The sequence below is a fragment of the Astyanax mexicanus genome, chromosome 1 (genome assembly GCF_023375975.1).
Source record: "Astyanax mexicanus isolate ESR-SI-001 chromosome 1, AstMex3_surface, whole genome shotgun sequence".
NCBI lineage: Eukaryota > Metazoa > Chordata > Actinopteri > Characiformes > Acestrorhamphidae > Astyanax > Astyanax mexicanus.
Window position 1 is genome coordinate 112,266,950 of NC_064408.1, and position 26,034 is coordinate 112,292,983.

At 36.2% G+C, this 26,034-nt stretch overlaps 2 protein-coding genes across 4 annotated transcripts in view; one reads left to right on the plus strand and one right to left on the minus strand.

Annotated features, from left to right (window-relative positions):
- Positions 1-26,034, plus strand: part of adam22 (ADAM metallopeptidase domain 22) — a 157,646-nt gene that overhangs the window by 91,086 nt on the left and 40,526 nt on the right. For all 3 annotated transcript variants that reach the window (XM_049464556.1, XM_049464559.1, XM_022662664.2), the window contains exons 7-14: positions 11,951-12,020; positions 13,239-13,312; positions 14,191-14,265; positions 14,874-14,945; positions 17,592-17,758; positions 17,954-18,038; positions 20,872-20,962; positions 22,339-22,390. In XM_049464556.1, the coding sequence (XP_049320513.1) occupies positions 11,951-12,020; positions 13,239-13,312; positions 14,191-14,265; positions 14,874-14,945; positions 17,592-17,758; positions 17,954-18,038; positions 20,872-20,962; positions 22,339-22,390 (686 nt within the window). The remainder of the gene's footprint in view (positions 1-11,950; positions 12,021-13,238; positions 13,313-14,190; positions 14,266-14,873; positions 14,946-17,591; positions 17,759-17,953; positions 18,039-20,871; positions 20,963-22,338; positions 22,391-26,034) is intronic.
- Positions 1,447-9,180, minus strand: cldn12 (claudin 12). Its single transcript, XM_007242090.4, has 3 exons — positions 9,041-9,180; positions 7,287-7,594; positions 1,447-6,743 (listed from the first exon to the last, which is right to left on the minus strand). Exons 2-3 carry the CDS (start codon positions 7,561-7,563, stop codon positions 5,944-5,946), a joined length of 1,077 nt encoding a protein of 358 aa, XP_007242152.3. The 5' UTR covers positions 7,564-7,594; positions 9,041-9,180; the 3' UTR covers positions 1,447-5,943.

Below are 26,034 nucleotides of genomic sequence, written 5' to 3' on the forward strand. Positions count from 1 at the left end.
GTCATGTCATCTGCTGGTATTAAGCATTGGATCCTACAAGGTGGAACAGTTACATCAAAGGCTCAGCAATTATAGAAAAGTCTCTGTCCCTCTTCACTTTATTGAATCTCTATCAGGAGGATTGAGAATATGAGACAGTGGCACACTCGTCATACTATACTAATATTTCAGCCTTTCATGTTAATTAATGGCCAAGACGCTACGTAAGCCTTCAGTTCCATCAGAACCTGAGCCCATTAGCCTTAATTACCCTTGTGAATACAGATTATGAACCTGTGTAGACATTTGAGAAGACTAGCATAGCATTTGTATTAGCATTGAAGCTGCAACTGCCATCTTTTTGATCTCTCCGACCAGTGCAATGAGGACCACCTCAAACATGAATAGTAAATATTAACCATGCAAAGGCTATTAACAGATTACTGTATGGCAAATGGTAGACTGGTAGAAATTAACAAATTAAACTACATCTATGTTCCGAATATCAGGAAATAAAAAGCTATTGCTACTGATATTGGTATACAGCTCTGGAAAAAATGAAGAGATCACTTTAGTTTCTGAATCAGTTTCTCTGATTTTGCTATTTATAGGTATATGTTTGAGTAAAATGAACATTGTTGTTTTAATCTCTAAACTATGGACAACATTTCTTCCAAATTCCAAATAAAAATATAATTAAAAAAATATTTACAAAATATGAGAAATGGAAAAAGATGCAGATCTTTCAGACCTCAAATAATGCAAAGAAAACAAGTTCATATTCATAAAGTTTTAACAGTTCTGAAATCAATATTTGGTGGAATATCCCTGGTTTTTAATCACAGTTTTCACGCATCTTTGCCATGTTCTCCTCCACCAGTCTTACACACTGCTTTTGGATAACTTTATGACACTCCTGGTACAAAAAATTCAAGCAGTTCAGCTTGGTTTGATGGGTTGTAATCATCCATCTTCCTCTTGATTCTATAACAGAGGTTTTCAATTTGGTAAAAACTCATAATGTGGCCATTTTTGTTTACCTAGCTTGCCTCAAAAGTTGCTATATGTAGTCAGATGCCTACTTATGTCAGTGCTCTCCAATTGTCAGATAAAATCTGCACCCCTGGATCAAGTGCAAGCATGTAAAGCCCAATAAAAACCTGTATTTTGTACATATTTATACACGTAACATATTGGACATAATTATAACAATATTGAGTCTGAGGTAATACAAGTAAAACAAATTTAAATTAGTAAAACTAATATATAATTAACAGAAATGCAATTTTCTTGCAAGACAAATTACGACTACACAACATGATGTATTTTTGACAGAATAATTAACCATCTGTTGTCAGGGGTAACCATCTAAAACACAGTCCTGCTCATGATGAACAAGGGAATTCAGTCGTCCTTTTTCAGTTACTAACTAAATTAATAATGTTACAGAAGAACATCCCAGCGTAGTAAAGAAATCTGTTTTTATTAAATATTATATTCTAGACAGTGTTCTATACTGAGACATACAAAACAACACAACAAGAGTGTGTAGTATGAACATAGTAAATAAAAAGTTAGTAGTAAATCCAGTTAGTATTGCATTTTTACATCAGTTTTTTTAAGAAACATCACCATAAGGCATTTTAATTATGGAATGAAATATGTAACAGCTAACCTGCTTGACCTTTACAACGACCATTCAGACCCTCTTAAAAAGTGTTCAATATACCTCTGTCTGATGTGTTTCCCCTTTAAGAGCAACAACCAAAACATTACACTCACAAAAACACACAAATTAAGCAGTTAAGAAGTTAATCAGGAGCAACAGAACAGACAGGAAAACAATAGGCCGCACATTTTGTTCAAGGCAAAAAAGTAGAAAGTTACAAAATAAAGCACAGTTTCAAAATTTAAGACATAAAAAAATCATAAAAGTTTTTGCAAAACATTATTTAAAATTCACTTTTTTCAGAACCTTCATAATTGCATTAAAGAAATCTTAACACCAGTGCGTTATTCATTAAAAAACAGATAAATCTGATTTTTTTTTTGTTCTGAAGGGCAGCATTCATAGTACAGGACAACTACAGGACATGTACAGGACATCTACAGAAATGTTTATATATAATTATTTTATGAGACAACAGATTTCCTAAAAAATAAAATAAAATAGATCTTAAGAAAGTGTTCTTTTTTCAGGACATTGGTCTTGTATGCAGTGTTTCAGAGCTTATCATAAACAGTTTAAAATTCCATTTTAATTCATCCATTTTTTTGTGAAAACAAAATCCAACTACAAATTGAAACATTTTCAATTTTTAATCAAAAATTAGAAATCATTTTTATGTAGACACCAACAGCATTTCAACAAACTACACTTTTTTCTACCTGTTAAATTAGACATTAATTTAGACTAAAATTGACTAAGTCATTTTTAAAACATTTAGGCACATCTTTTGTACACTTATAGCCTAAGAGATTTAATCAATTAATTTAATCAATTTAGTAACTGTTTTAATTTGATTTTCAAAATGGAATAATCAAGATGATAGATTTTTAGACACAGAAGCTGCCAGAGGGAAATTGAGCTTCTCTCAGATACCTGTAAAGAACTAATTTATAGGGCAGTTATTTTCATATTTTATACTCTCACCTAACTGAAATATAAGGAGGTAATTTTGCACCATGCTTGTATGATTTTGTTCAATATAGAAGTTGCTTGTAATGTTGAATGTTGTTTGCTAGTCAAGAAAAAAAATGAGTAAATTAAACCTTTGTTTTGTAATGGGTTCTTACAAGGTTTAGTAATATGTTTGTATGATTTTGACTTCCTTGAACAAATGTAAATAAAACAATATTTTGCATATTCAAATGGTTCTGTTTGTGAACATTTAGGCACATTTACTATTAAAAAACAGAATACATTGGAATAAATTCAGTTTTGTAACAACTACAAACAAATCTAAATTATAATAGACACTTATGATATTTAAAATTGTATATTAAATTTTTTTTTTTACAATATCGCACAGCCCTATAGTCTCCTGTAAAATTATCATAAAATTATGAAAATATTTCAGATCATATTTTTTGAGAGTACCAAAAAAGGAGAAGAAGAAAAGTTAAGAAAAAAAAATTTAATTCTTAAGACACTTTTGTTCATCTGGCCGCATGCTGTGATTAAAGCAGGTTTAAAGATGTGGGCAAATATTTCTCGAGAGGATTCTGGGAAATTGTTGAGTGTTAAGAAAAACATTATCCTTTAATTCTAATAAAAGCTGCCTTAGTTCAAAGTGATACTATGATTCCATCCATGATCATGTGTTATAACAGAAGACTCTTTGTAGATTAAACTTAGAAATGTACAATTTTTATAACGTGTTCAGATCACAAAAAGCTAATGTAGCCTAAAGAACACTGCCCTTCAGAAACACAATACCAGCTATCCCTTCCTCCACTGCCCAACACACACTGTAACAATGGCAGCGTAACAACTGCTTCACTGAACGCTACTTAAAAAAAAAAAAACAATACAAAACAAAAGGCATATAGTGACATCATGGCATCAGCACTAAAATGAGGCATTATAACAATATGAGTAGTGTTCTGTTCATCGAGTGTTAGGAAAACAGAGCATGTTAGTGTCAGTGTTCTTGTAATAGTGTTAAAATCAGTAGATATGTGATTCATCAGTGTGAGCGAGTTAAGTGCAATATAGTGTTGTATTTAGTAAAGCAATCGACAGTTTTGTTCCAGTGAATCTGTCTGTGCTTGTGACCGTTTACAGTGTTTCAGTGTTAATAGAAGGAAGGCATTGCTTACAATGGCTTGCAAAAGTATTCATACCCCTTGAACCTTTTCACATTTTGTCACCTTACCTCCACAAACTTAAATGTGTTTTACAGCGATTTTAAGTGATACACCAACACAAAGTAGCACATCACTGTGAAGTGAAATGAAAATGATACATTATATTCAAACTTTTTGTCAAATAAAAATCTGAAAAGTGTGATGTGCAAAAGTATTCACCCCCCTTTACTCTGAAACTCCCCTAAATAAAATCCAGTGCAGTCAATTGCCTTCAGAAGTCACTGAATAAGTTAATAGAATGCAGCTGTGTGTAAGTTAGTCTCAGTATAAATACAGCTGTTCAGTATGGACCTCAGTGGTTTGTTAGAGAACACTAGTAAACAAACAGCATCATGAAGACCAAGGAACTCACCAGACAGGTCAGAGATAAAGTTGTGGAGAAGTTTAAAACAGGGTTAATTTTTAAACATATCCCAATCTTTAGGCATCCTAAGAGGACGTTAAGCATCACAAAGTGAGCATGTCTCACTTTTCAGACTTTTATTTAATAAAAAGAATTAAAAACCATGCATCTCTTTCAGTCCACTTTACACTTATGCAATACTTTTTGTTTGTCTATCATTTAAAATTTAAATAAAATACATTTAAGTTTGTGGTTGTAAGATGACAAAATGTGAAAAAAGTTCAAGAGGTATGAATAATATTACAAGCCACTGTATTTTCTTCAGTAAACCACAGAAAAAAAGAAATTCAAGCTACAAATGTCAGGGAGCTCCGTCCCTCTAAACAAAGGAGTCCCCAGACTTCCAGAAAATGAGGGCAGCCTCTTATATACAGCATGGTGTCCGGACACCTTCAGAGCATAATAGGGGTGGGCAGTATGGCAAAAATATGATTTCATCTGTTTTCTATTTCTGTAAACTGTAAAAATGAACTAAACTTCACACAGATTCAGACAATATGTGTAGTTACAATTAACAAACATACACCTTATTATACATTATACCACAGTTAGTTCCGACCTGGTTACGTGATTGGCTGAGAGGTGTTCTATGAGTACCATTATCAGCCGGTAATGCACTGTAACCGAAGCTCTCCATGTATTACTCCGACACATACAGGTAACCTAGCAACGATGCAGCGCTTACAAGCCAAACAGTGCTGCTACAAATAGAACAGCAATGGAACTATTTTAACTCGCTAAGTGTTTTTAACCAAACATATCATATCAAATATATTTTCTCATCCTCTTTAATTCAAAATCTTTCAATAAACAGCGATAACGGAACTGTGGTATAGTCACAATAATACACTCTAGGTTTGTGCTATAATGTGTAATATTAGCACTGAGATAATTACACATTATAGCACTCCCTCTCATGTACTATTGCTTAATTATCTGTGGTGGCTGTATGGCTGTATGCCATGTATGTAATAGAAGTCAGAATTTGGGCAGAACAAATGCTCAAATGCTGTCTAAAATGGTTGACTTCAGTCATACTTTGACATGCGGTGCCCTAAACCACTTTGACAAGTCTTAATGACCCTTAATGAAGACCTGGATGCGATTAAAGCAGATTGAGGGCATTTTCACACCTTCGCTTCTTAATCCAGTTAAATCAGACTCTGGTTTGTTTCCTTTGTAGTGTCATTAGTTTAGGAAGACAAATGTAGTAATTGTACTAGGATGTGGACTGAAAGACATGTGAGAGGAGGTGGTCTTGGTCCGGTCCCAAATGAACACTGGAGCAGTTTATTGGTGTGTTGCATTTTGATGCACTTGAATTTTACCCCATGTAAAAAAAGCAAACTATACCAAGGGGAAAATGTTTCAGTGTTACAAACTATTAAACCCATCTGGACCGGAGGAAACCAACCATAGCTATTAAAATATCTTTATGTATTTATGTATTTATGGTGTAAAACATTTTGGATAACTATTGACTAATAAGCAACATTTAGACACTATATTTAGACAGGCCTGATTTGACTGCTTTAAGGTTAAGTGGGGAAAATGATGCAAATTTGATTTACTAACAATATTAAGATGATTAAGATCAGTTTATCATGATTTAATTCATTGTGATAATTATATTATATTTGTCATACTGCCCACCTCTCTTTGTCCATACTCCATATAGTTACCCTGTTATTTCACTCTGTAAGAACAGGGATGTCAATTTCGATTCCAGACATTCGTGATCTTGTGGAGTAGCGCTGTCCAGCATAGCGCTGTGAGGGAGCGTATCCTTGTGAGGGAGCGTGTGAAGCAGCGTAGCCTTGTGAAGGAGCATGTGAAGCAGCGTAGCCTTGTGAAGGAGCATGTGAGGGGGCATAGCTTTGCGAGGGAGCATAGCCATAAGCCTGTGAGACAGCTTCAGATCCATATCCATCAGGGATTGACATCTGGGCCATGTAAACCTGGGGAGGCACTGGCTGGCTAGGCATGGTCTGGGCATATCCCTGCGCTGGAACGAAGGCTGGCGCATCCAGAACAGCAGGGGGGAAGGGCTGAGGCGCGTAGGTAACAGGCGAAGGGAGGCCATTGGTTATTAGTGGCTGTGCTGACAGGCTGTTGGTCATGCTCGGTGGTTCTGGCAGAGGCAGCCAGAACGGTGAAGGCAGCTTCTTACACATGCAGTACCACATGAAAGTCAGAAGGGCAGAAAAGATGAGTCCACCAGCACCGCCAATTGATACATACACAGCAAACTCCACAGCAAACAGGTTGTCGTAGCGCGCGTTCAGGTCCTTGGTGTGGAAGAGGAACCAGATGGACGGTGGCATGGCGATGGCCCCGGCCAAGAAAAGGAACATCCCGGCCACCAGGTGGCAGCCCGAGCTGTTGACCAGGCAGCGGCTAGTCTTGATGTCATCTGGGGTTTTGGAACAGCACGCTGTCTTGAACATGCCTGTCAGACTGATTAGCAGAGCCAGGCTGGAGAAGAACAAAGCTGTGGAAGAGATACAGAATACAGTTTGTACTTTTTGCTGCTGGTGTGATTTATTTGTTACATCTCCTTTATCTACTTAGGAAAGGGCTTAAATAGGAAATGTAAATATGAGCAGGGAAAATCATTTAAGCCTTAACATGGTTGTTCTATTCTATAAACTACAGACAACATTTCTCCCTAATTCCAAATAAAAAGATTGTCATTTAGAGCATTTATTTGCAAAATACGAGAAATGGCTGAAATGAATAAAAAGATGCAGAGCTTTCAGACCTTAAACAATATAAAAAAGAAAACAAGTTCATATTCATAAAGGTTTAAGAGTTTAGAAATAAATATTTGGTGGAATAACCCTGTTTTTTAATCACAATTTTTGGCATCTTGGCATGTTCTCCTCCACCAGGCTTACACACTGCTTTTGGATAACTTCATGCCGCTCCTGGTGCAAACATTCAAGCAGTTCAGAAAACTGTCAGATTTGTCAGGTTAAATAAAGTTACCTGTGAAATAAAGCACTTTGTTAATATTCCCACCAATAACACCTACCTGTTGGTAAGCAGAACTGCAACAGCCGGACATCCAGCTGATCTACTTTAGAGTACCAGTCAGCGTCAAAATAGTAGCACCCAGTGTATCCCTCTCGCCGAACACATTTGGTCCACAGTCCGTCGTACACAGTAACGTTCTTGGCATTGCGGTTGAAGGTGAGCAGACGCATGGTCCTCCATTGTGGAATCACTGTGGCAACGGATAAAGCTCCCACTGAGAGCAAGGCAACGATGAACGCAAACGCGTTAGTGGCGTGGATGTCACGGCAAGACATGGTGATGGTGATGTCGTTATTGGCACCTAATCTGAGAAAAAGAGTAAGAGAGTGTTGGATTAGAAAATAATAAAAAAAAATTTTGGTGTGAAAATGCACTTTAAATAAACAAAATTCAAGAGAAGTCATTTTCATGAATTATCAAAGCTGATATGGCTAAAAATAATAATATTTTCTGACACTTAAAAGATATACAGAATAAACAGAATGGGTTACTAATGTTGGACAGTATGACAAGATTATATCATATTGTGCCCTGTTTTAAAGTTGTTAAGAAGTTCAAAGGACCTTGAATAAAATTTTAAAAATATATAAGGTTGGTTAAATTTTTTTTTTTTTAAATCGCTGGCAATGGCCGATATCTAGATATTTCAAACAGATGCTTGCTGACGTATTTATTGTATGCCGGAGAAGGACCAAGTGATGCCAGCCATGCTACTTTAAAGTGAATAATTTCATTATTAGTAGTAGATTATATTATTAATATATCTTTTATTTAATTTAACCTGTTATTTTGAAGAAAAAAAAAACAGGTTTAAAGTTGGGACTAGTCTATTTAGTTACCAGTTAGTTTGTTACATTTGTTTCTAAAGTTATATCAGTGTCTAGTCTCTCTCTAAGTTATAAATGTGTATATCAGTGACGGCAGTACATTACTACATCATTCTATTCTACATCAATTGTTTTGATGTGTTTTATATTAATCTACAATGTAGAAAATAAATTAAATGCAGAAAAAAAGAAAAATACAGAATAAGAAGCTGCAAACTTTTGCCTGGTAATGTATATATACGCATATGTGTAATGTAGAATATGTCCCTTGGCCCACAATTCTCACATTGATGCATCCCCACTAATTAAGGTCAGTGTGAAAGCAGCTAGCTAAAACAATACAATACACAAACAATACATCTCTGTTCTGTCAGGAACTGCACACACACACACATATAAAAACACACTAATACACACACACACAAACACACACGCATACAAAAACACACTAACACACACACAAACAAACACACACAAAAACACATTAACACACACACAGTTATAGTGACTCAGAGAGAACAAAACACACTCTATAATGCTGTAATCGCTGAAAGATTGTGTTATACCTCAGATATATTAAATTAATGTCAATTAAAATGAGTTTATTAATGAAAAAGAGCAACAGTTGGCGTTACCTAACTATAAATACAAGACCAGAAAGTAAAACTCCGCCGCTGGATGTTACTCTTTACACCTGAATTCACCACATTCAGCAGTTATTAAGTTAAACAGACCGATAACTCCGTGTTTATTAAGTTTATTAAGTGTTTTTAGTTCCGGAGCTGGTGTTTAACAGCACTGAGAGTTAGTTATCCAGGCTGTGCTAAGCTAACTAAAGCTAACGCTGTTAAAAGTTTATAAACAGCGGCCTGTAGACCTCCTCTCTGTGTTTTAAAGCTTTCCGTGTTGTCTGTGTATCTCATACCTGTCAGGGACGGGCTGTACTGGATCTATCGCGGTGAATTTTCGCTCATTTTCTCCGTTTTTTGCTGCTCCGCTCCTCAAAACACACAATGGTGTTATTACAGCACTTCCTCAGGCGCGGGCACGGGCGTGTGTGGGTCTGACGTCATGCGCGTTCACGCACATCTCGGCGTCTAGCTCTTAGTATGGTTTTTAGATTTTTTAGTTTAAGTTTTAAAGGCTTTAGATTGCTTTATTTATATTTTTAAAGCAAAATATTAATAATAATAATAATAATAATACTTTTTTTTTTTACATAATTTACAAATGTATTTATAAGTTAAATCATAGGTATAAATTTATCTGCACTATTTACACTTTACTGTACATCCTGTACATCTGTACTCCTGGACACTCTAGACACATTACTAATACCTATACCCGTGTTCTGAAAAATACTATTTTCTTATACTCTTCCTTACAGATTATTTTTTGCTTTTTTGTCAAACTTACATTTAAAATAAAATACATCAACAGAGCCCCTACGGTAACAAAAAAATAATGAGTGGCCACAACTTATTAAGACGTGGGAACGAGATCTTTGTATTAAGTCAGATATTTTATATTTTATCTTATAAAAGAGATGTAATGTTTACACTTACGCATATTAAGAGTACTGATAGGGGTCAGTGGTGTAACAATGATTAGTGTGAAGTGTCATGCGAGTTCATGAACATTGAACTAGGCTGAACTAAAACAGCTCTCTCTCTCTCTCTCTCTCTCTTTCTCTGTCTTTTCTCATTCTCTGTAAGTTCGGTTTTAGATTTTTACATTTATACAGAGAGTGGTGGTGCCTGCCAGTTGAGTCAGTGCTGTAGCAGTGAGCTGTGTAAAGTGTAACAGGTCAGGGGTGTAACAGTGAGCCGTGTAAAGTGTAACAGGTCAGGGGTGTAACAGTGAGCCGTGTAAAGTGTAACAGGTCTGGGGTGTAACAGTGAGCCGTGTAAGTGTAACAGGTCAGTGGTGTGACAGTGAGATGTGTAAAGTGTAACGGGTCAGTGATGTAACAGTGAGCAGTGTGAAGTGTTAACAGGTCAGTGGTGTGACAGTGAGATGTGTAAAGTGTAACAGGTCAGTGATGTAACAGTGAGCAGTGTAAAGTGTTAACAGGTCAGTGGTGTGACAGTGAGCTGTGTAAAGTGTATAAGGTCAGGGGTGTAACAGTGAGCTGTGTAAAGTGTAACAGGTCAGTGGTGTAACAGCGAGCTGTGTAAAGTATAACAGGTCAGTGATGTAACAGTGAGCTGTGTAAAGTGTAACAGGTCAGTGGTGTGACAATGAGCTGTGTAAAGTGTAACAGGTCAGTGTTGTGACAGTGAGCAGTGTAAAGTGTAACAGGTCAGTGGTGTGACAGTGAGCAGTGTAAAGTGTAACATGTCAGTGGTGTTACAGTGAGCTGTGTAAAGTGTAAAATGTCAGTGGTGTAACAGCGAGCTGTGTAAAGTATAACAGGTCAGTGGTATAACAGTGAGCAGTGTAAAGCATAACAGGTCAGTGGTGTAACAGTGAGCAGTGTAAAGTGTAACAGGTCAGTGATGTAACAGTTAACTGTGTAAAATGTCAGTGGTGTGACAGTGAGCTGTGTTAAGTGTAACAGGTCAGTGGTGTGACAGTGAGCTGTGTAAAGTGTAACAGGTCAGTGGTGTGACAGTGTTGGGTATTATTAGTGTAATCATGTAGAGTGTGTTGTTAATCACCGGTGTAACAGTTTGTACAGGTCAGTGGTCTAACAGTAAGATATTTGTCCCAATTCTTAGCTGTTTCTGTGTAATGACTTGACTTTTTGTAAAACTGTAGAGTGCATTACAGATCAGTGATGTAACATGGTAGAGTTTGTTATAAGTCAATGATGTAACAGCATAAACAGGGGTTGGCAATTAAGTTTGATCGTGGGCCAGAGTCATTACGTGGCCACAAAAAAAAAATCTGTTTTGGAAAATAGAAAAATGGAATGGAATGGAGTGCTACAGTCTGATAGCTCTCCAGCCCAGAAGGCTGTTAAACCCAATTGCAGAACAGTTGATCTCAAACCCCAGGTAAACCCAAGAAGAAAGGAAAAAATAAAACACACCGCTCCTTACACAGGATCGAACCCATGTCGTCGGGGTCAGACACGGCTAGGAAAAAAACCCTTATAGGGACTTAGGGAGCCCAAGAATGGATGGCAAAACGAGAACGAGCTTAAACTTCTAAAAAGTCAGAGAGACAGGAGAGGAATGTAAACAAAAGCGCGCCAGAGAAGCTTTTTTTTTTCACTATCGTTCATTATAGTTCAAACAACCTCACGGGCCAGATGTTTCATGCTTGCGGACCACATTTGGCCCACGGTATATAGTGTGTTACAGGTCACGTAACTGTTGGTGGAACATGTTATGTCATTGTTGTAACAGTGTGGAAAGATGCTACAGGTCAGTGGTATAATAGTGTAGCATGTGTTACAGATCAGTTGTGTAACAGTGTGGAGAGTTTTATCCTCTGTGTTGTAGCCAGTGGTCTGATAAGTATTTTGCAGTGAGATCAGTGGGGTGTATCTGTATCTGTTTTGGAGAATGTTTACAGTAAAGAAGGGAGTTCATCTCTATATATTCTCTCTCTCTCTGTCTGCCTCTCTCTCCCTCCCTTGATCCCATGAAAACAAGCAGTTAAACAAATGAACCGTCTTCGGAATTTCTTTCAACATTTAATCTTATTTACATTTGATCAAATCTCTCTCTCTTTCTCTCATACACACACACACACAAAGTCTGGCTCCGCGGAAGGGTATTTTTGTACACCTCATTCATGATTTTCATCATACCAGCTCAGCATTGTGTAGGTGGGGCTTTTGACACTTGCATCAATCACAGAATTGTGTTCTGTTCTCTCTCCACAGGAAAACGTCCAAGTGCACATGATTTATAAGTCTCCCGGTTCCCAGCCTCCGGAGGATTACGTCCCACCAAGTAGGTCGATCCCACTCTTCTGAAATGGCAATCAAATTAAGCCAATAGCATTTCATAAACATGCCGCTCTGCAGATATGAAGTAGAAGCGAACAAATCATATTTGTGTGGATTGTGGTATTATGAATCATCTTTTAAAGAAATAAAAATAAATTCATGAATTCATGCATGTTTATTACCATGGCCAATCATTTTAATGCATAAAAAGGAGAACTTGTTGAATGAACTGTTGAATCACTTATAGTGGGAAACAGTAAGCAGGTGAGTTCATGAGTAAAGACATTCAAAATACAGGGGTTGGCCAATGAAACTGAAACACCTGTCATTTTAGTGTGGGAGGTTTCATGGCTAAATTGGACCAGCCTGGTGACCAATCTTCATTAATTGCACATTACACCAGTAAGAGCAGAGTGTGAAGGTTCAATTAGCAGGGTAAGAGCACAGTTTTGCTCAAAATATTGCAATGCACACAACATTATGGGTGACATACCAGAGTTCAAAAGAGGACAAATTGTTGGTGCACGTCTTGCTGGAGCATCTGTGACCAAGACAGCAAGTCTTTGTGATGTATCAAGAGCCACGGTATCCAGGGTAATGTCAGCATACCAACAAGAAGGACCAACTACATCCAACAGGATTAACTGTGGACGCAAGAGGAAGCTGTCTGAAAGGGATGTTCGGGTGCTAACCCATATTGTATCCAAAAAACATAAAACCACGGCTGCTCAAATCACAGCAGAATGTGCACCTCAACTCTCCTGTTTCCACCAGAACTGTCCGTCACTACAATAAATTATTGTGGTCTAAAACCATTTGTTTCAGTTTCATTGTCCAACCCCTGTATATATATATATATATATATATATATATATATATAGTTATATAACTCTGGCATTAGGTAAAGCTACAACAAGTGCTTCAGAGAGAAGCTGTGTGTGTGTATCTGCACGTGTATCAGCAATGAATGCAATTTAAAGTCACTAAATCCATTCAGTATAAGAGGTGTTCACAAACATTTGTTTATATAGCATAAATAATAATAAATCCGATGGATCGATTGATCCAGCTGGTTGCTGTTACTATTTTGTTGCATTTTAGAACATTTTTTATCATATGGTGATGTTATATTTAGCATCAGCTCAGTTATATGAATGTCTGTGAAATCACTAAAGCAATAATATAAATGATTGACAGTTTTTTCTTTTGGTTCTCTCACCAGTTGGTCTCGCAGAGTCACCGTTCCAGAGCCCTCCACTCTTCTCCAGAGCCGCACGCAAGAGAAAAAAGAGACAAGTACGTTTTTCTTTGTGACAGAACATCATTAAATCATCTGCGAGTCATTTTGTCTGCTGTCGACCCTAACTCAAGTTGCAGACATGCTCTCAGTAGTTTGTTTAAGCCTCCTCTCTGGTTTAAACCAGAATAACCTAAACAAAATAGTTTTCTGTCTGTAAATTTTGATTGTCACTCACCAATTATCATATACTCATCAACAAACAAATAGTTGCATCCAGAAAGAAGTGTTGGATTGCAATGCTATAGGTTACCAGAAACGATAAATGCTAAATCATTTAGACTGGTATGTTCCATGGTCTTATTTATTAAGCTACATATAGCTAATTTAAGAGACCACTTCAGTTTCTGAACCAGTTTCTTTGATTTTGCTATTTATATGTATATGCTTAAGTAAAATGAACATTATTGTTTTATTCTATAAACTACAGACAACATTTCTCCCAAATTCCACATACAAATTCTGTCATGTAGAGCATTTATATGCAGAAAATGACCTCAAATAATACAAAGAAAACAAGTTCATATTCATAAAGAGTTCAGAAATCAATATTGGTGGAATAACTCTGGTTTTTAATCACAGTATTCATGCATCTTGGCATGTTCTTCTCCACCAGTCTTACACACTGCTTTTGGATAGTAGTCCACCCCATGCAGATGGAATATTAACACAGTTCCTGATGATTCTATGATTGAGGTGTAGTGTTGATGGTACATCAAATAGCATCCCACACTATTTGTTTCAGTCAGGGGTAGCTCTGGTGATGCAGATGACCTATTGCATAGTGTCTGTATCTTTAAGGAATATAAGAAAACATCACTGTAAATGCTGATGTCAGCGTCTTGTAGATGCAGTTCTCAAAATCTTTGTTTTTCAGGTGTCAAAGACTTCCCATAACATCCAAGATGAGACCAAATACATAGAGCTGATGGTTATTAATGATCATCTCATGGTAAGTTATGAAGCTGGAATTCCTATGAACCTGCTGTATCCTCTTGTGTGTTTTGTTTTATGAACCTCTTAAAATGTTTGACTCATATATGGGCTACAGGTGTAGGTAATATAACCCTGCAGTAAAATAACTTATTAACATTTTGATAATTTAAGGGATTTGAAATCTTCTACAGGACACTTAGAGAAGCTGCCTGTTTTCTCTCTACTTCACTTAGTAATTCCAGATCAGTAACAGGAATCAACCCAAATTCTGCAGGTTTGAAAATAGATATAAAAAACTAGACAAACATAATGAAACTAAAGGTTTGGGGGAAATTAACTGATTTGTATTCAGGAATATATTGATTTTAAATGAAGTTCAGGAAAAAGATGATTTTATGATTTTATTCTTTATATTTTGACATTAGCAGATTTACTCAAATATTTTTTAAATAATTTCTTTTACAATTACAGTTATGTTTCTTATCAAGCATGAAAGCTTTTTATGTAACGATTGAATAGAAATCCTTAAGATTTAGGGGTGTAATGTCAGGCAGACAATTGACAAAAATCCTGTTAAGCTGTTCACTTATAATGAGGTTTAATGAGGTTGTTTATTTCTCACAGTACAAGAAGCATCGCCTGTCAGTCGGACAAACAAACAACTACGCCAAGTCAGTAGTGAACATGGCTGATTTGGTAAGTATGCAATAGTATTACACTTCACGCTTGGTCCTGCTAATTATCTAATGAACAAGAGCTTCCTGTGGTGGTGAAATGGGTGGATAAAGGAAGAGAGATCAGTGTAATGTGAAGACCAGTGGTGCTAAAGAACAAGAATTTAGGCCAGCCAAAGTTAAATAGCTTTACTTTCACATCCATACCCCAGCGAACACAGAAAACATCAGTTTGATGTTTAAAAAAAAAAAGTTAATTTAGTTGAAAGTGAAAATCAGGTTGACATTAAACCCAATGTTGTTTTAACAGTACTGAAAAAACAAAAACATTGTGTTGACATGAGGCTCCAACATTAGACTGGGCAGGCTAGGTATGTTTAGAACAGTTCTGTTTACACTAGTTATTTAGCTAGCTAGCTATTTTGTGTAAGCCGAGGTGGGTAGTCCAGCGCGGGGTTTTGCTGCAACTGCCCCTGCTATGGCTCAGGCAACTAAACCCTGGGGTAGATTTTTTACTTTCTGGACCAGGTTTACATAGGATCTCCAGTGGATTTTACCTTTTTTCTAAGACTAGGTCAGTGGCTGAACTGCACTTAGCAGGTTATTACACATGTTGTAAAGTAACATATGACATTGCAAAGACTGTTATTAGTGTAAAAATGTCTTTATTTTAGAATGTTTCTAACTGTCGTCCATCTCGCTGCCTCCTGAAGTTACAGCACTGTTAAACATTTTAAAATAAATGAAAAAAATGATGGAATAAGTCTTTTAATGTTATAATTTAAAACCCACAAAATACAGTATCAACATCTAAGAGAGTTATAGATATGTTGTGTAACATTGTGTTGATGTTAAGTTAATGAAGTTTAGCAGATGTTCATGTCAATAAGGCGTTGGTATGTGACGTTTGCAAGATGTTGGGTTTTTTCGTAGCTTAACATCATATCAAAAATATCAGATTTATTCACAGTTAAGCATGCTGTTTTCAGCCTCTGCACACTTTATCAGCTCATATTTTCTCAGTGCTGAAATAAGAACAGCGCTCAAACATCACAGGCTGCTTTATCTGCCTGAGTGTTTGCCCTTGAGAATTATATCTGGAGTTTAGATGAAAATCTCTCTCTCTCTCTTACACACACACACACACACACCCACTCCCCCGATGAGAGACAGTTGGTATTTGGCTGTGGTTGCCTGTTGATCAGTATGTCAACACCAGGCCTCAAATCGGGTCAGACGGTAAACACAAACAAATGTAAAGTCGTGATCGCAGTCCAGTTCTGTGGCTTTAGACTGTAGATCATTTTTGCTTTTGGACTTGCAGACAGATAAACAAACAGATGGGAAGCGCTTATGACGTGTTCTGTCATAATACAGCAAAGAACAGGTTGGCAATTCATGCCAGACATTAATGGATCTCATTTATATTCAATGGCATTTGGATCATAACTCAGGAGTGACAGATGTGCTTATCAGACTGTTGTTGGGGGAACTAATTGTCATTTTTGCTTTTGGATATTCATTTTCGTAGATGATTTTGGATATTAGCTATTTTTTTCATTATGAATAATATGTGATAACAGTGAAAACCAAGGTCTGGGATGTAGACTATATGGACAAAAGTATTGGGACACATGTGCATTCATTGTTTTTCTGAAATCATAGGTTTTTAAAAAGTCTCAACTGCACAGGTGAATTGTTTAACAAGATTCCGTAGCATTGCTGTGAGCATTAGTGAGGTCACAGGCTGTTGGCTAATTACCACCACTCTTTATCCCCGAGCAGTGAATAGAGCAACAGATCCACTGCTCCACAGCTCAGTTCTGGGGGCTTTATACCCCTCTATCCCAGTACAAGCTGTTTACTGTTTGCAAGTCAGTGTCAGCAATTGGTGCAATTTAAATTAGCTGAACGTATTTCATAAATTATTAGGAGACGCATTGTTCTTTTGAAAAAATTAACTACTGCATCTACCTTATCTGTTTTCATTTGATACATTTATATTGCTGCACTAAAAGGTAGTAATTCTCATTTGTGAAAGTTTGGTTTAATTTCACTTTTAAATAAAGTTGGAAAAACGTAAGCAATTATATTATTACGTCATATTTTTTAAAGAATAACTGAAAACATACTTAAATGTGGTATTTCATGATATATATCGTTATCGTGAGGTAAAAAATTCCATATTGTGATATATGATTTTTCCCATATCGCCCGGCACTAGCGGAACGCATTAATTGCAAAGTGTGTCCGCAAACTTTTGGACAACAATAGTGTATGTTAGATCGTACCTGTGTACAACAGTATGAAAAAGTTTGGGCACCCCTCATAATTTCATGATTTTCCTTTATAAATCACTGTGTTGGTGTGCTATATAATATATATATAACAGAAGATCCGAACAACCAATGATTTATAAGGAAAATCATGAAAATAATCAGGGGTGCGCAAATTTTCTCGTACCACTGTAATTGGTTCTTACAGTTAACCTGACCTGAGTTGCACTGAATATGAAATCCAGAAAAGCTCATGAATATCTAGATCTCAAATTCACTGTATCAGATTTAATGAATTGTGTAGCATTATGCCCATAAATTCCTACAATATCTCAACATTTGCTAATTGCTTGAGTTTTTATGAAATCTTCTGTTTATCTTTGTGTCCTTAGATCTTTAAGGAGCAGCTGAACACCAGGATTGTCCTGGTTGCGATAGAAACGTGGGCAGCAGACAACAGGATCAACATTAATGACGACCCCATGATCACACTGCGGGAGTTCATGAAGTACAGAAGAGACTTTATCAAAGAGAGGAGCGACTCTGTCCATCTCTTCTCGTACGTTAGCATGCACACACACTCACACACTCACACACACACACACACACACACACTCACACACTCACACACACACACACACACACACACACACTCACACACTCTTGTCCTGTGTTCTACAGCAACATCAACAGTAGCCATTTGTTTATGATCCAGTGAAAGGGCACATCTAATACATTCTCTTTGTATCTCCAGGGGCAACCGTTTCCATAGCAGCTGGGGTGGAGCCTCTTACATGGGAGGAGTCTGTTCACTGACGAAAGGGGGAAGCGTCAATGAGGTAATTTATGTTTTCAAAACTTAATTAACTTCATTTTTTTTTGTGGTTTTGGTGAAATTCATGCTGGATCTCTTGTAGCATTACACACTGTAGTCAGACACTTGTAGTAGAAAATCAAATAAGGCTTTAATATGTAGGAAAAACCCAGAAAGAGTGAGTGTTGTACAAGCAAGGGTCAAATCCAACGAGAGAATTAGCCAAAATGGGAAAACAGAGCCTGAAAACGAGTAAAAACTAGTAAAGTATGATGTAAACAGAGCGAAATGGTGAGATAAATTGAATATACCAGGTTTGGACTAGAGAACCTGTATCAAACATGACAGCTAAGTGAAATACAATGCAAAAATGTCCTCCAGAGTCGTCCGCTGTTGTGACTGTTTAGTTTCAGGCTCAAACATTTCTAGTAAAACTGCTAGCTGCAGTTCAGTAGTTTCATATATTCAGCGTATTATATGATTCATGAATGAGCATTTTAATTATTTATATTACCATTACTACAATGTTATTTATATTATGTATTCTGGCTGTACTGGTGTGAGCAGAAAGCGCTGAGTATAAAAATGCGTAACTACTCACTCAGTGTTCAGTGGAGCACCCTCTGTTCATAATCAAATCTTACTGTAAGTGTGAACCAAACTGCTGTATTAGTGCTGTATTATAATTTTGTGTTTTCTGTGATCCATCAAAACCTACCCACTGTATTTCTATATATGCTGAATTATGATTTGTGAGAAATTGCAAAATATATTAAATGTTACAAATAATATACAAAAAAATAAATAACACATATTAACAAACAATAAGCTAAATGCTTATGAAACAAATATATGAATTCATAAAAATATATGTATTTATAGGGGTATGTTTTCATAGCGAACTGTTACACACAGTTGTATGGTATGAAATACCGTAGAATCCTCCTAGCAACCATCAACAACATAGGAATCGTGTAGCTACACCATAGTAACCACCAGGTAACAATACAACTGTGTTCTAAAGCCATAAGCAGCCAAGAATTTCTGCCTGTGTTTAAAGTGATTTTCTAAATGATAAATCCCCCTAGGGGATAATACTCACATGCACATGTACAACTAAAATGAAAATGCACCACAAACAATAGCAAACGACAGGTATACAGAAGCAGAGTTGTTTTTATAATTATATAAAATATAATATTTTCGTGAAAGAAAATAACGAAATGAAAAAGCAAAATGCAAAGGGCTCCATTCTCAGACACAAGCTCCATCACATGTTCAATTACCTGTCAACAATATTACAACCACCTAGCAACCGTATAGCAGGATATCACAGCAACACCTTACCAACAGTATATCAACAGCATACCAACCATTTAGCAACCACCTCGCAATACTACAATAACACCATAATTACCACCTATCAACAATATTACAACCACTTATTAACCGTAAAGCAACCACCAAGGATGTTACAGCAATACCTTACCAACAGTATATCAACAGCATAGCAACCAACAGCATAGCAACCACCTAGCAATACTATAACAACATAATTCCCACCTATCAACAATATTACAACCACTTATCAACCGTATAGCAACCATACCACAGCAACACTAGAGTACATCAACAGCATAGCAACCAACAGCATAGCAACCACCTAGCAATACTATCACAACATAAATACCACCTATCAACAATATTACAACCACTTATCAACCGTATCGCAACCACCTAGGATGCCACAGCATTACCTTACCAACAGTATATGAACAATATGTTACCATGCAACCACCTTGCAACAGCATAACAACCTCCTACGAAACATTTATCAGCATCATACCAACCATTTAGTAATCACCCAGCAATAATACAATAACACTTTAATGACCACCTAGCAACTGTATGAAACTAGGATACCATAGCAACACCTTACCAACAGTATATAAACAATGTTACAACCACCTAGCAACAGCATAGCAACCTCCTTCGAAACCATAGCAACAACATCCCGAACATTTATTAGCGCCATACCAACCTTTTAGCAACCACATTGCAATACTACAATAACACCATGATGACCAGCTATCAAAAATATTACATTCACCTAGCAACTGTATAGCAACTACCTAGGATAACATAGCAACACCTTACCAACAGTATATCAACAGCATACAAACCAACAGCATACCAACCACTTAGCAACACTACAACAACACTGTTCCAACAACGTATCAACACATCCACTTAGCAACCATCTAGAAACACCACAACAACCCAACAGGAACCATTTTGCAAATACTTTTTTTTACCCTAGTGCCATCCAGGTAGGCGGAGTCTAGCACGGGTCTGGAAGTTGGAACCACTTTACTGTTAATTATTTTTACTGTATTCTGCTGCATTATTAGAATTTATTCGTGGCTCTGATTCTGAGACTTTTGGATACAGTTTGGCACACAGTAAGGTGCTGAGCATTGATCATTAATATGCATGAGCTCATTAACATGTCACTTTTGATTTGTTGTAACTGCAGTGTTAAACAGGGAGCAGTGTGCTGAGCACTGATAAACAAATAGGATTTAAACACCAGGCTGCACATTCTATTAATCTGGCCATTTATCTGACTTAGATAAAGTCATTGATTAACTGCACTCAATATATTTTATAATCTTAAAACACAGAACTGAAAATGAAGGTTGCTTTTTTTTTATTATAACAAGCATTTCATAATTTTTTTTTCTGTATCAAAATGTTTGTGAAGCTTAAGATTGGCAAAAGTAAAAAAAAAAAAAAGAAAGAAAGAAAGGTTATTTATCTGAGATCTTACCCACCCTTTTTTCCTTTTTATCTCTCAGTATGGAAAAACAGAAGAAATGGCCATCACTCTTGCACAGTCTCTGGGACAGAATATCGGCATTTTCTCAGATAAGAAAAGGATTCTAAATGGTAAGGAGTTCTGCATAGATTTAACACCTTTTTATACTTTATCTCAGTCTTATCTCTTCATCTCGATCAATTTTCTTTCTCCTATTCGCTCTAAACTCTCTGTTTAGAGCAATTTTAGACTTTTTGTGCTGCATTCCATTTACCTTTGATGTCGAATGTTCAAGCTGGGAATTATGTCACACCCAAACTGATGGCGTTGTAATCAAACACTTAGTTGGATAAAGACTAAAGAGGAGATTACCATTGTTTTTTTTTTTTCAAATCTGGCCAAAATATTTTCCTCTTTGTATGTCCAAAGTTATCATTGTTAGCAAAAGTTAATAACATAACCTGTAGAAACATGTCTACACATAGAAGTTGGACAGTACTTTGCTTTGAGTATAAATGATTGAATCAAACACAAATAGATAAAAATGATAGTAAACTGACTACCGCTTTTACTACTGTTGATATTTGGTGGAGCCATCTTGGCATAGCAAATGGAAAACAAAAACATAACCAGTGGAACGAGTCCTTACTGGTGAAGAATTGTATAATACAGCTAGACCTGTCTCGATAATTACATTACTGATTTATCATACAATAAATGGACAAAAATATTTGGTGGAATAACCCTGGTTTTTAATTTCAGTTTTCTTGCATCTCGGTATGTTCTCCCCCACCAGTCTTACATACTGTTTTTGGATAACTTTATGGCTTTACTCCTGGTGCACAAATTTAAGCAGTTCAGTTTGGTTTGATGGCTTGTGATCATCAATCTTCCTCTTGATTATATTCCAGAGGTTTTCAATTTGGTACAATCACAGAAACTCAGCGTTTTTAAGTGGTCTATTTTAGCCAATCATGCAACGAGCAGTGCTTCAATAACTGTGACTCACACATACACACAGTGTGGACTGTAGTAGGTAAAGAATAAAGTATATATTTCCCAAAATATGATTATTTAAAATTGTGTTGTCTTCAAAAGGGTATCATTGCTTTGTAGTTTTATTATACAATGTTCTATTATTAATATTATGTCATTAGGATTTAAAGGTCTTAAAATGACAAGAAAATCATTTATCTGAATAATTTCTGGGATGATAATTTGTCCACAGACAATTGTCTAAACACTGCTCTAGTAATAATTTGGCCCTGCAGTGAATAAGAGCTCTTGGATTCTGCGCTCAGGGTTGGTGATGATCTTCTGACTTGGGGAGATGTTGAGGATGTTTTAGGTGAAATTTCCTATATAGAACTAGAAATTCTAATGTCTAATTTCAAATGGAATGCAGCATTAGCATAGAAGTGATTAACCAGTAAACATACACACACACACACACACACACATATACAGGCAGGTGCTCTTCCTCTAACGTCTCTCTGTCATTCTGCAGGGGAGTGCAAGTGTGATGATAAATGGTCCGGCTGCATAATGGATGATGTTGGGTAAGTTTCTAATTAAGCTCTTTTCCCAGAGAGTGTAAACACAGTACACACACACACACAGATACACAGACAATCATACATTTAAATAAGCAGCTCAAACACAAATGCTACCGAATGCACAAACACTCATTTACAGTCTTTCAGAAACAGCCATTTTCCTTCTATATACTGATGTCACATGGTATCATTTGGTTGCAGTTAGCTTGTCTTTTTTGGTGCACGTCTCTTCTGTTATTCTGACACCAGCAGTACTGTCAGTGTTAGGTATGGGTTGTGTATTATGTGTACTGTATGTGCACCTTTCTGATTAACAACACTTTCTCTGTCAGTGTTTTTGCATCGTTCCCCCTTAAAAATCACAGAAAACTTCAGTGTCATTTTTTAGATGTGATCAGTAGGTGGACTAATCTAAGAAGATATTTGATGGCCTGTCTATGGAAGCCCACCTAAAAAAAATTATAATCTTTTTATTATTATTAAGAAAACTGCTATCTTAATATTTTGACATACTTAGTCATTATTTTGAGATAGAAAGTCATTATTTTGAGACACTATTTCAATATTTTCACATACTAAGTCATTATTTTAAGCTATTAAGTCATTATTTTAAGATAGCAAGTCATTATTTTGAGACACTATCTCAATATTTTGAGATACTATCTTTATATTTTGAGAGACTAAATCATTATTTTGAGATTCTATCTCTATATTTTGAGAGACTAAGTCATTATTTTAAGATAGTAAGTCATTATTTTGAGAGATTAAGTCATTATTTTGAGATACTATCTCATTATTTTGAGAGATTAAGTCATTATTTTGAGAGACTAAGTCATTATTTATAGATACTATCTCTATATTTTAGAGACTGTGTCATTATTTTGAGATAGTAACTCATTATTTTGAGATACTATCTCATTATTTTGAGATACTAAGTCATTATTGTGAGATGCTTCCTCAATATTTTGAGATACTAAGTAATTATTTTGAGATAGTAAGTCACTATTTCGAGAGACTATCTTAATATTTTGAGATACTAAGTCATTATTTTGAGATAGTAAGTGTGTTTGCTCTTGGGGAAAAAAAAGCTATTTTTCCTCCAGTAAAGCCTACCATATATAACATTCAGCATAGTCGGAGCCACAGCCACACTGTATAACACACTAAAATAGAAGTTCAGTGTGTTATTAAATGAATCTCGTATCTCGAAATAAAGATTTAGTATTGCAAAATATTGAGATTGAATCTCAAAGGCTTCCATACCGGTCAGAATGATCCTTGAAAGTTGGGCTAGAAATATACTTGCTGTTAACTTTGCATTCATGCACATATGATTCTGGGCTTTCTATATTGATTTACAGTCATTTTTTTAATAACAGCATAAATAGGAAGTGGCCATTCTCCATAAACTCTGGCCACAGTTATATTTCTGTAATATTTGTCCTTACTGCTGTGGCAAGTGGAGGCCTGTAGTGGAAGCCTCCAGTAACAGGCGTAGGGAACAGGCAGATATGAGAACGGATACACACAAAACACAGCTGGTTGTCTGTCTATGTGAAGGCATGGCCAAACAGTAAATATATCTCTAGCCATAATTCAATTCAAAAGAATCCATAAGATTAGAAAATGAGTGACCTCTGTGAGAAATTATGAGACACTGTTCACTTCCTAATCCTTATTTAGCAAGCCAGCACATGGAAAAAGAAAACACAACCAGTCTCACAGTGCAAACAGCGAAAATATCTCTAACCATGATCTGATTCAAAAGATCCCAGAAGGTTAGAAGATTATTGACCCCCATGAGAAAGTGTTGATAATGCTTTAAATACTGTAATGTGTGCGTCTTGTCATTCAGAGGCCACTGTAGATGTCTACTGTAGATCTTCTGTTTGTTGAAAAATGACAGAGGAAACCGGGCATGTGAAAGAATTGTGTAAATGTTTTTTTTTAAAACATGACACTTTATAGAAGCGTAAGTTGTTCCTTTATGGTATTGCTTAAAAAAACAAACATCTTAAACACATCTGATTTCAACCATATCCTAAACTGCACTGACCACTTTATTAGAAACACCCACACGATTTGTCCAAATTGTTGTGGTCAACCTTAATTTCTAAATAATGCAATTGGAGTTACACCTATTGGTATAAATCTCCCTAGCATTGAGATGTGGAGCGGTGGAAGAACTGTACTGTCTGGAATGATGGTGCTCCATTCAGTACTTTTAGGATGAGTTGTGGAGTTGGGGACGAGCTAGGCTGGTTATCCTCAAACATCTTGATCTTGACTAATGATTTTCCAACTAAATGCAATTAAATTCTTGCAGCAATGCCCAAAAAATAGTCAAGTCAAGTAGTTTAGTACAATACAGCAGGGACACAAATAGACATACATGAGACAGAAACAAGGTGAAGTAGTGTGGGGGAGAAATAGATATATAAATATAAGTAAAAAAAAAAAAGATATATAATCTAAATGAGTGGGAGACACTATATGTACAAAACAACAAGACACAATAAACATAAGTAAGACGGAAGACAATAGTGCGATATTGATGGTGATTGAGATGGAATGAGAGTATAAACAGAACCCGTAACAGTAGTGCAAATATGGTATATAGCTTAAGGCTGGTAAAGTGAATGAGTGCGTAAAGTACTTAAAGTAATAGTAGTAAATAGTTCCTCTAACTAAAGCAGGATACATTTTAATACCTTTAATTTCTGAAGAAACAGTAAATGAGCAGATGTCCTAATATGTGTATACAGGTTCTGTACCTTGACAACATATTATTATCAGCTTTGGGCCACTGGGTCAGTGTTGATCAGATGTTATTTGGTGGTGGATCATTTTCAGCACAGCAGTCATCAACTGATAAAAGTGTAACAGGAACTTGCTGGGCTCTTCTCACACCCCAGTGTGCCTTCTATGCTAAATGTGGTCCACCACTTAAAAATATCCAGCTCAGACTGACTGATCACAGACTGACCACTGATGGCCTGACCCACCAGTGCATTCTTGTGTAGTAACTGTTACAAGACTGATCAAGCTTGATCTACCACCACACTCACAGCTCTCCAGTGTGCACCCAGTCTGTCCTAACAGCCTGACCTGTTTCACGCATTCACAGTGTGAAATTAATAACACACTCTAAATTTAGGTGTTCTGACAAAACCTGAACACTGTAATTTCCTACGAGGCTGAATGGGAGTTTTGCCAGTGTTCTGTGATGCTTGCCTAACCTCACAGCAGGAGCTGTGATAGAGAGCTTAGCAACCAATGTGCTACAGTGCAAGGTGTGATGTTTCTAATAAAGTGGCCAGGGAATTTAGAATTAATGTACTGTTCGAAGGTTTGGAATCACAGTTTTTATTAAAATAAAATTAATTTTGTTGCAAGTAAACGTTTAAAATTTATTCAAAGGTTCTACTCTAATTTCTATGACAGATAAAGTTTAGGTTATGTATTACAAGTAATGATAATTAATAATATTTAATAATATCAAATATGTAAATAAGTTATTGATGATAAGCTGTAGATTAGAAAAAAAGTTGGTACCACTTTAAAATAAGGCTCCTTTATAAAGATTTATAAACAGTTTACAAAGGAGTTTATTAATGGTTATTAATTAGGTTGTAAATCATTAAAGG

What these genes read in the sequence shown, in the direction of transcription:
- cldn12 (XM_007242090.4), bottom strand. Translation starts at nt 7,563, where the DNA reads ATGTCTTGCCGTGACATCCACGCCACTAACGCGTTTGCGTTCATCGTT. An exon ending in GCAGTTCTGCTTACCAACAG is followed by an intron (nt 6,744 to 7,286) that starts GTAGGTGTTATT and finishes TCTCTTCCACAG; the next exon opens with CTTTGTTCTTCTCCAGCCTG.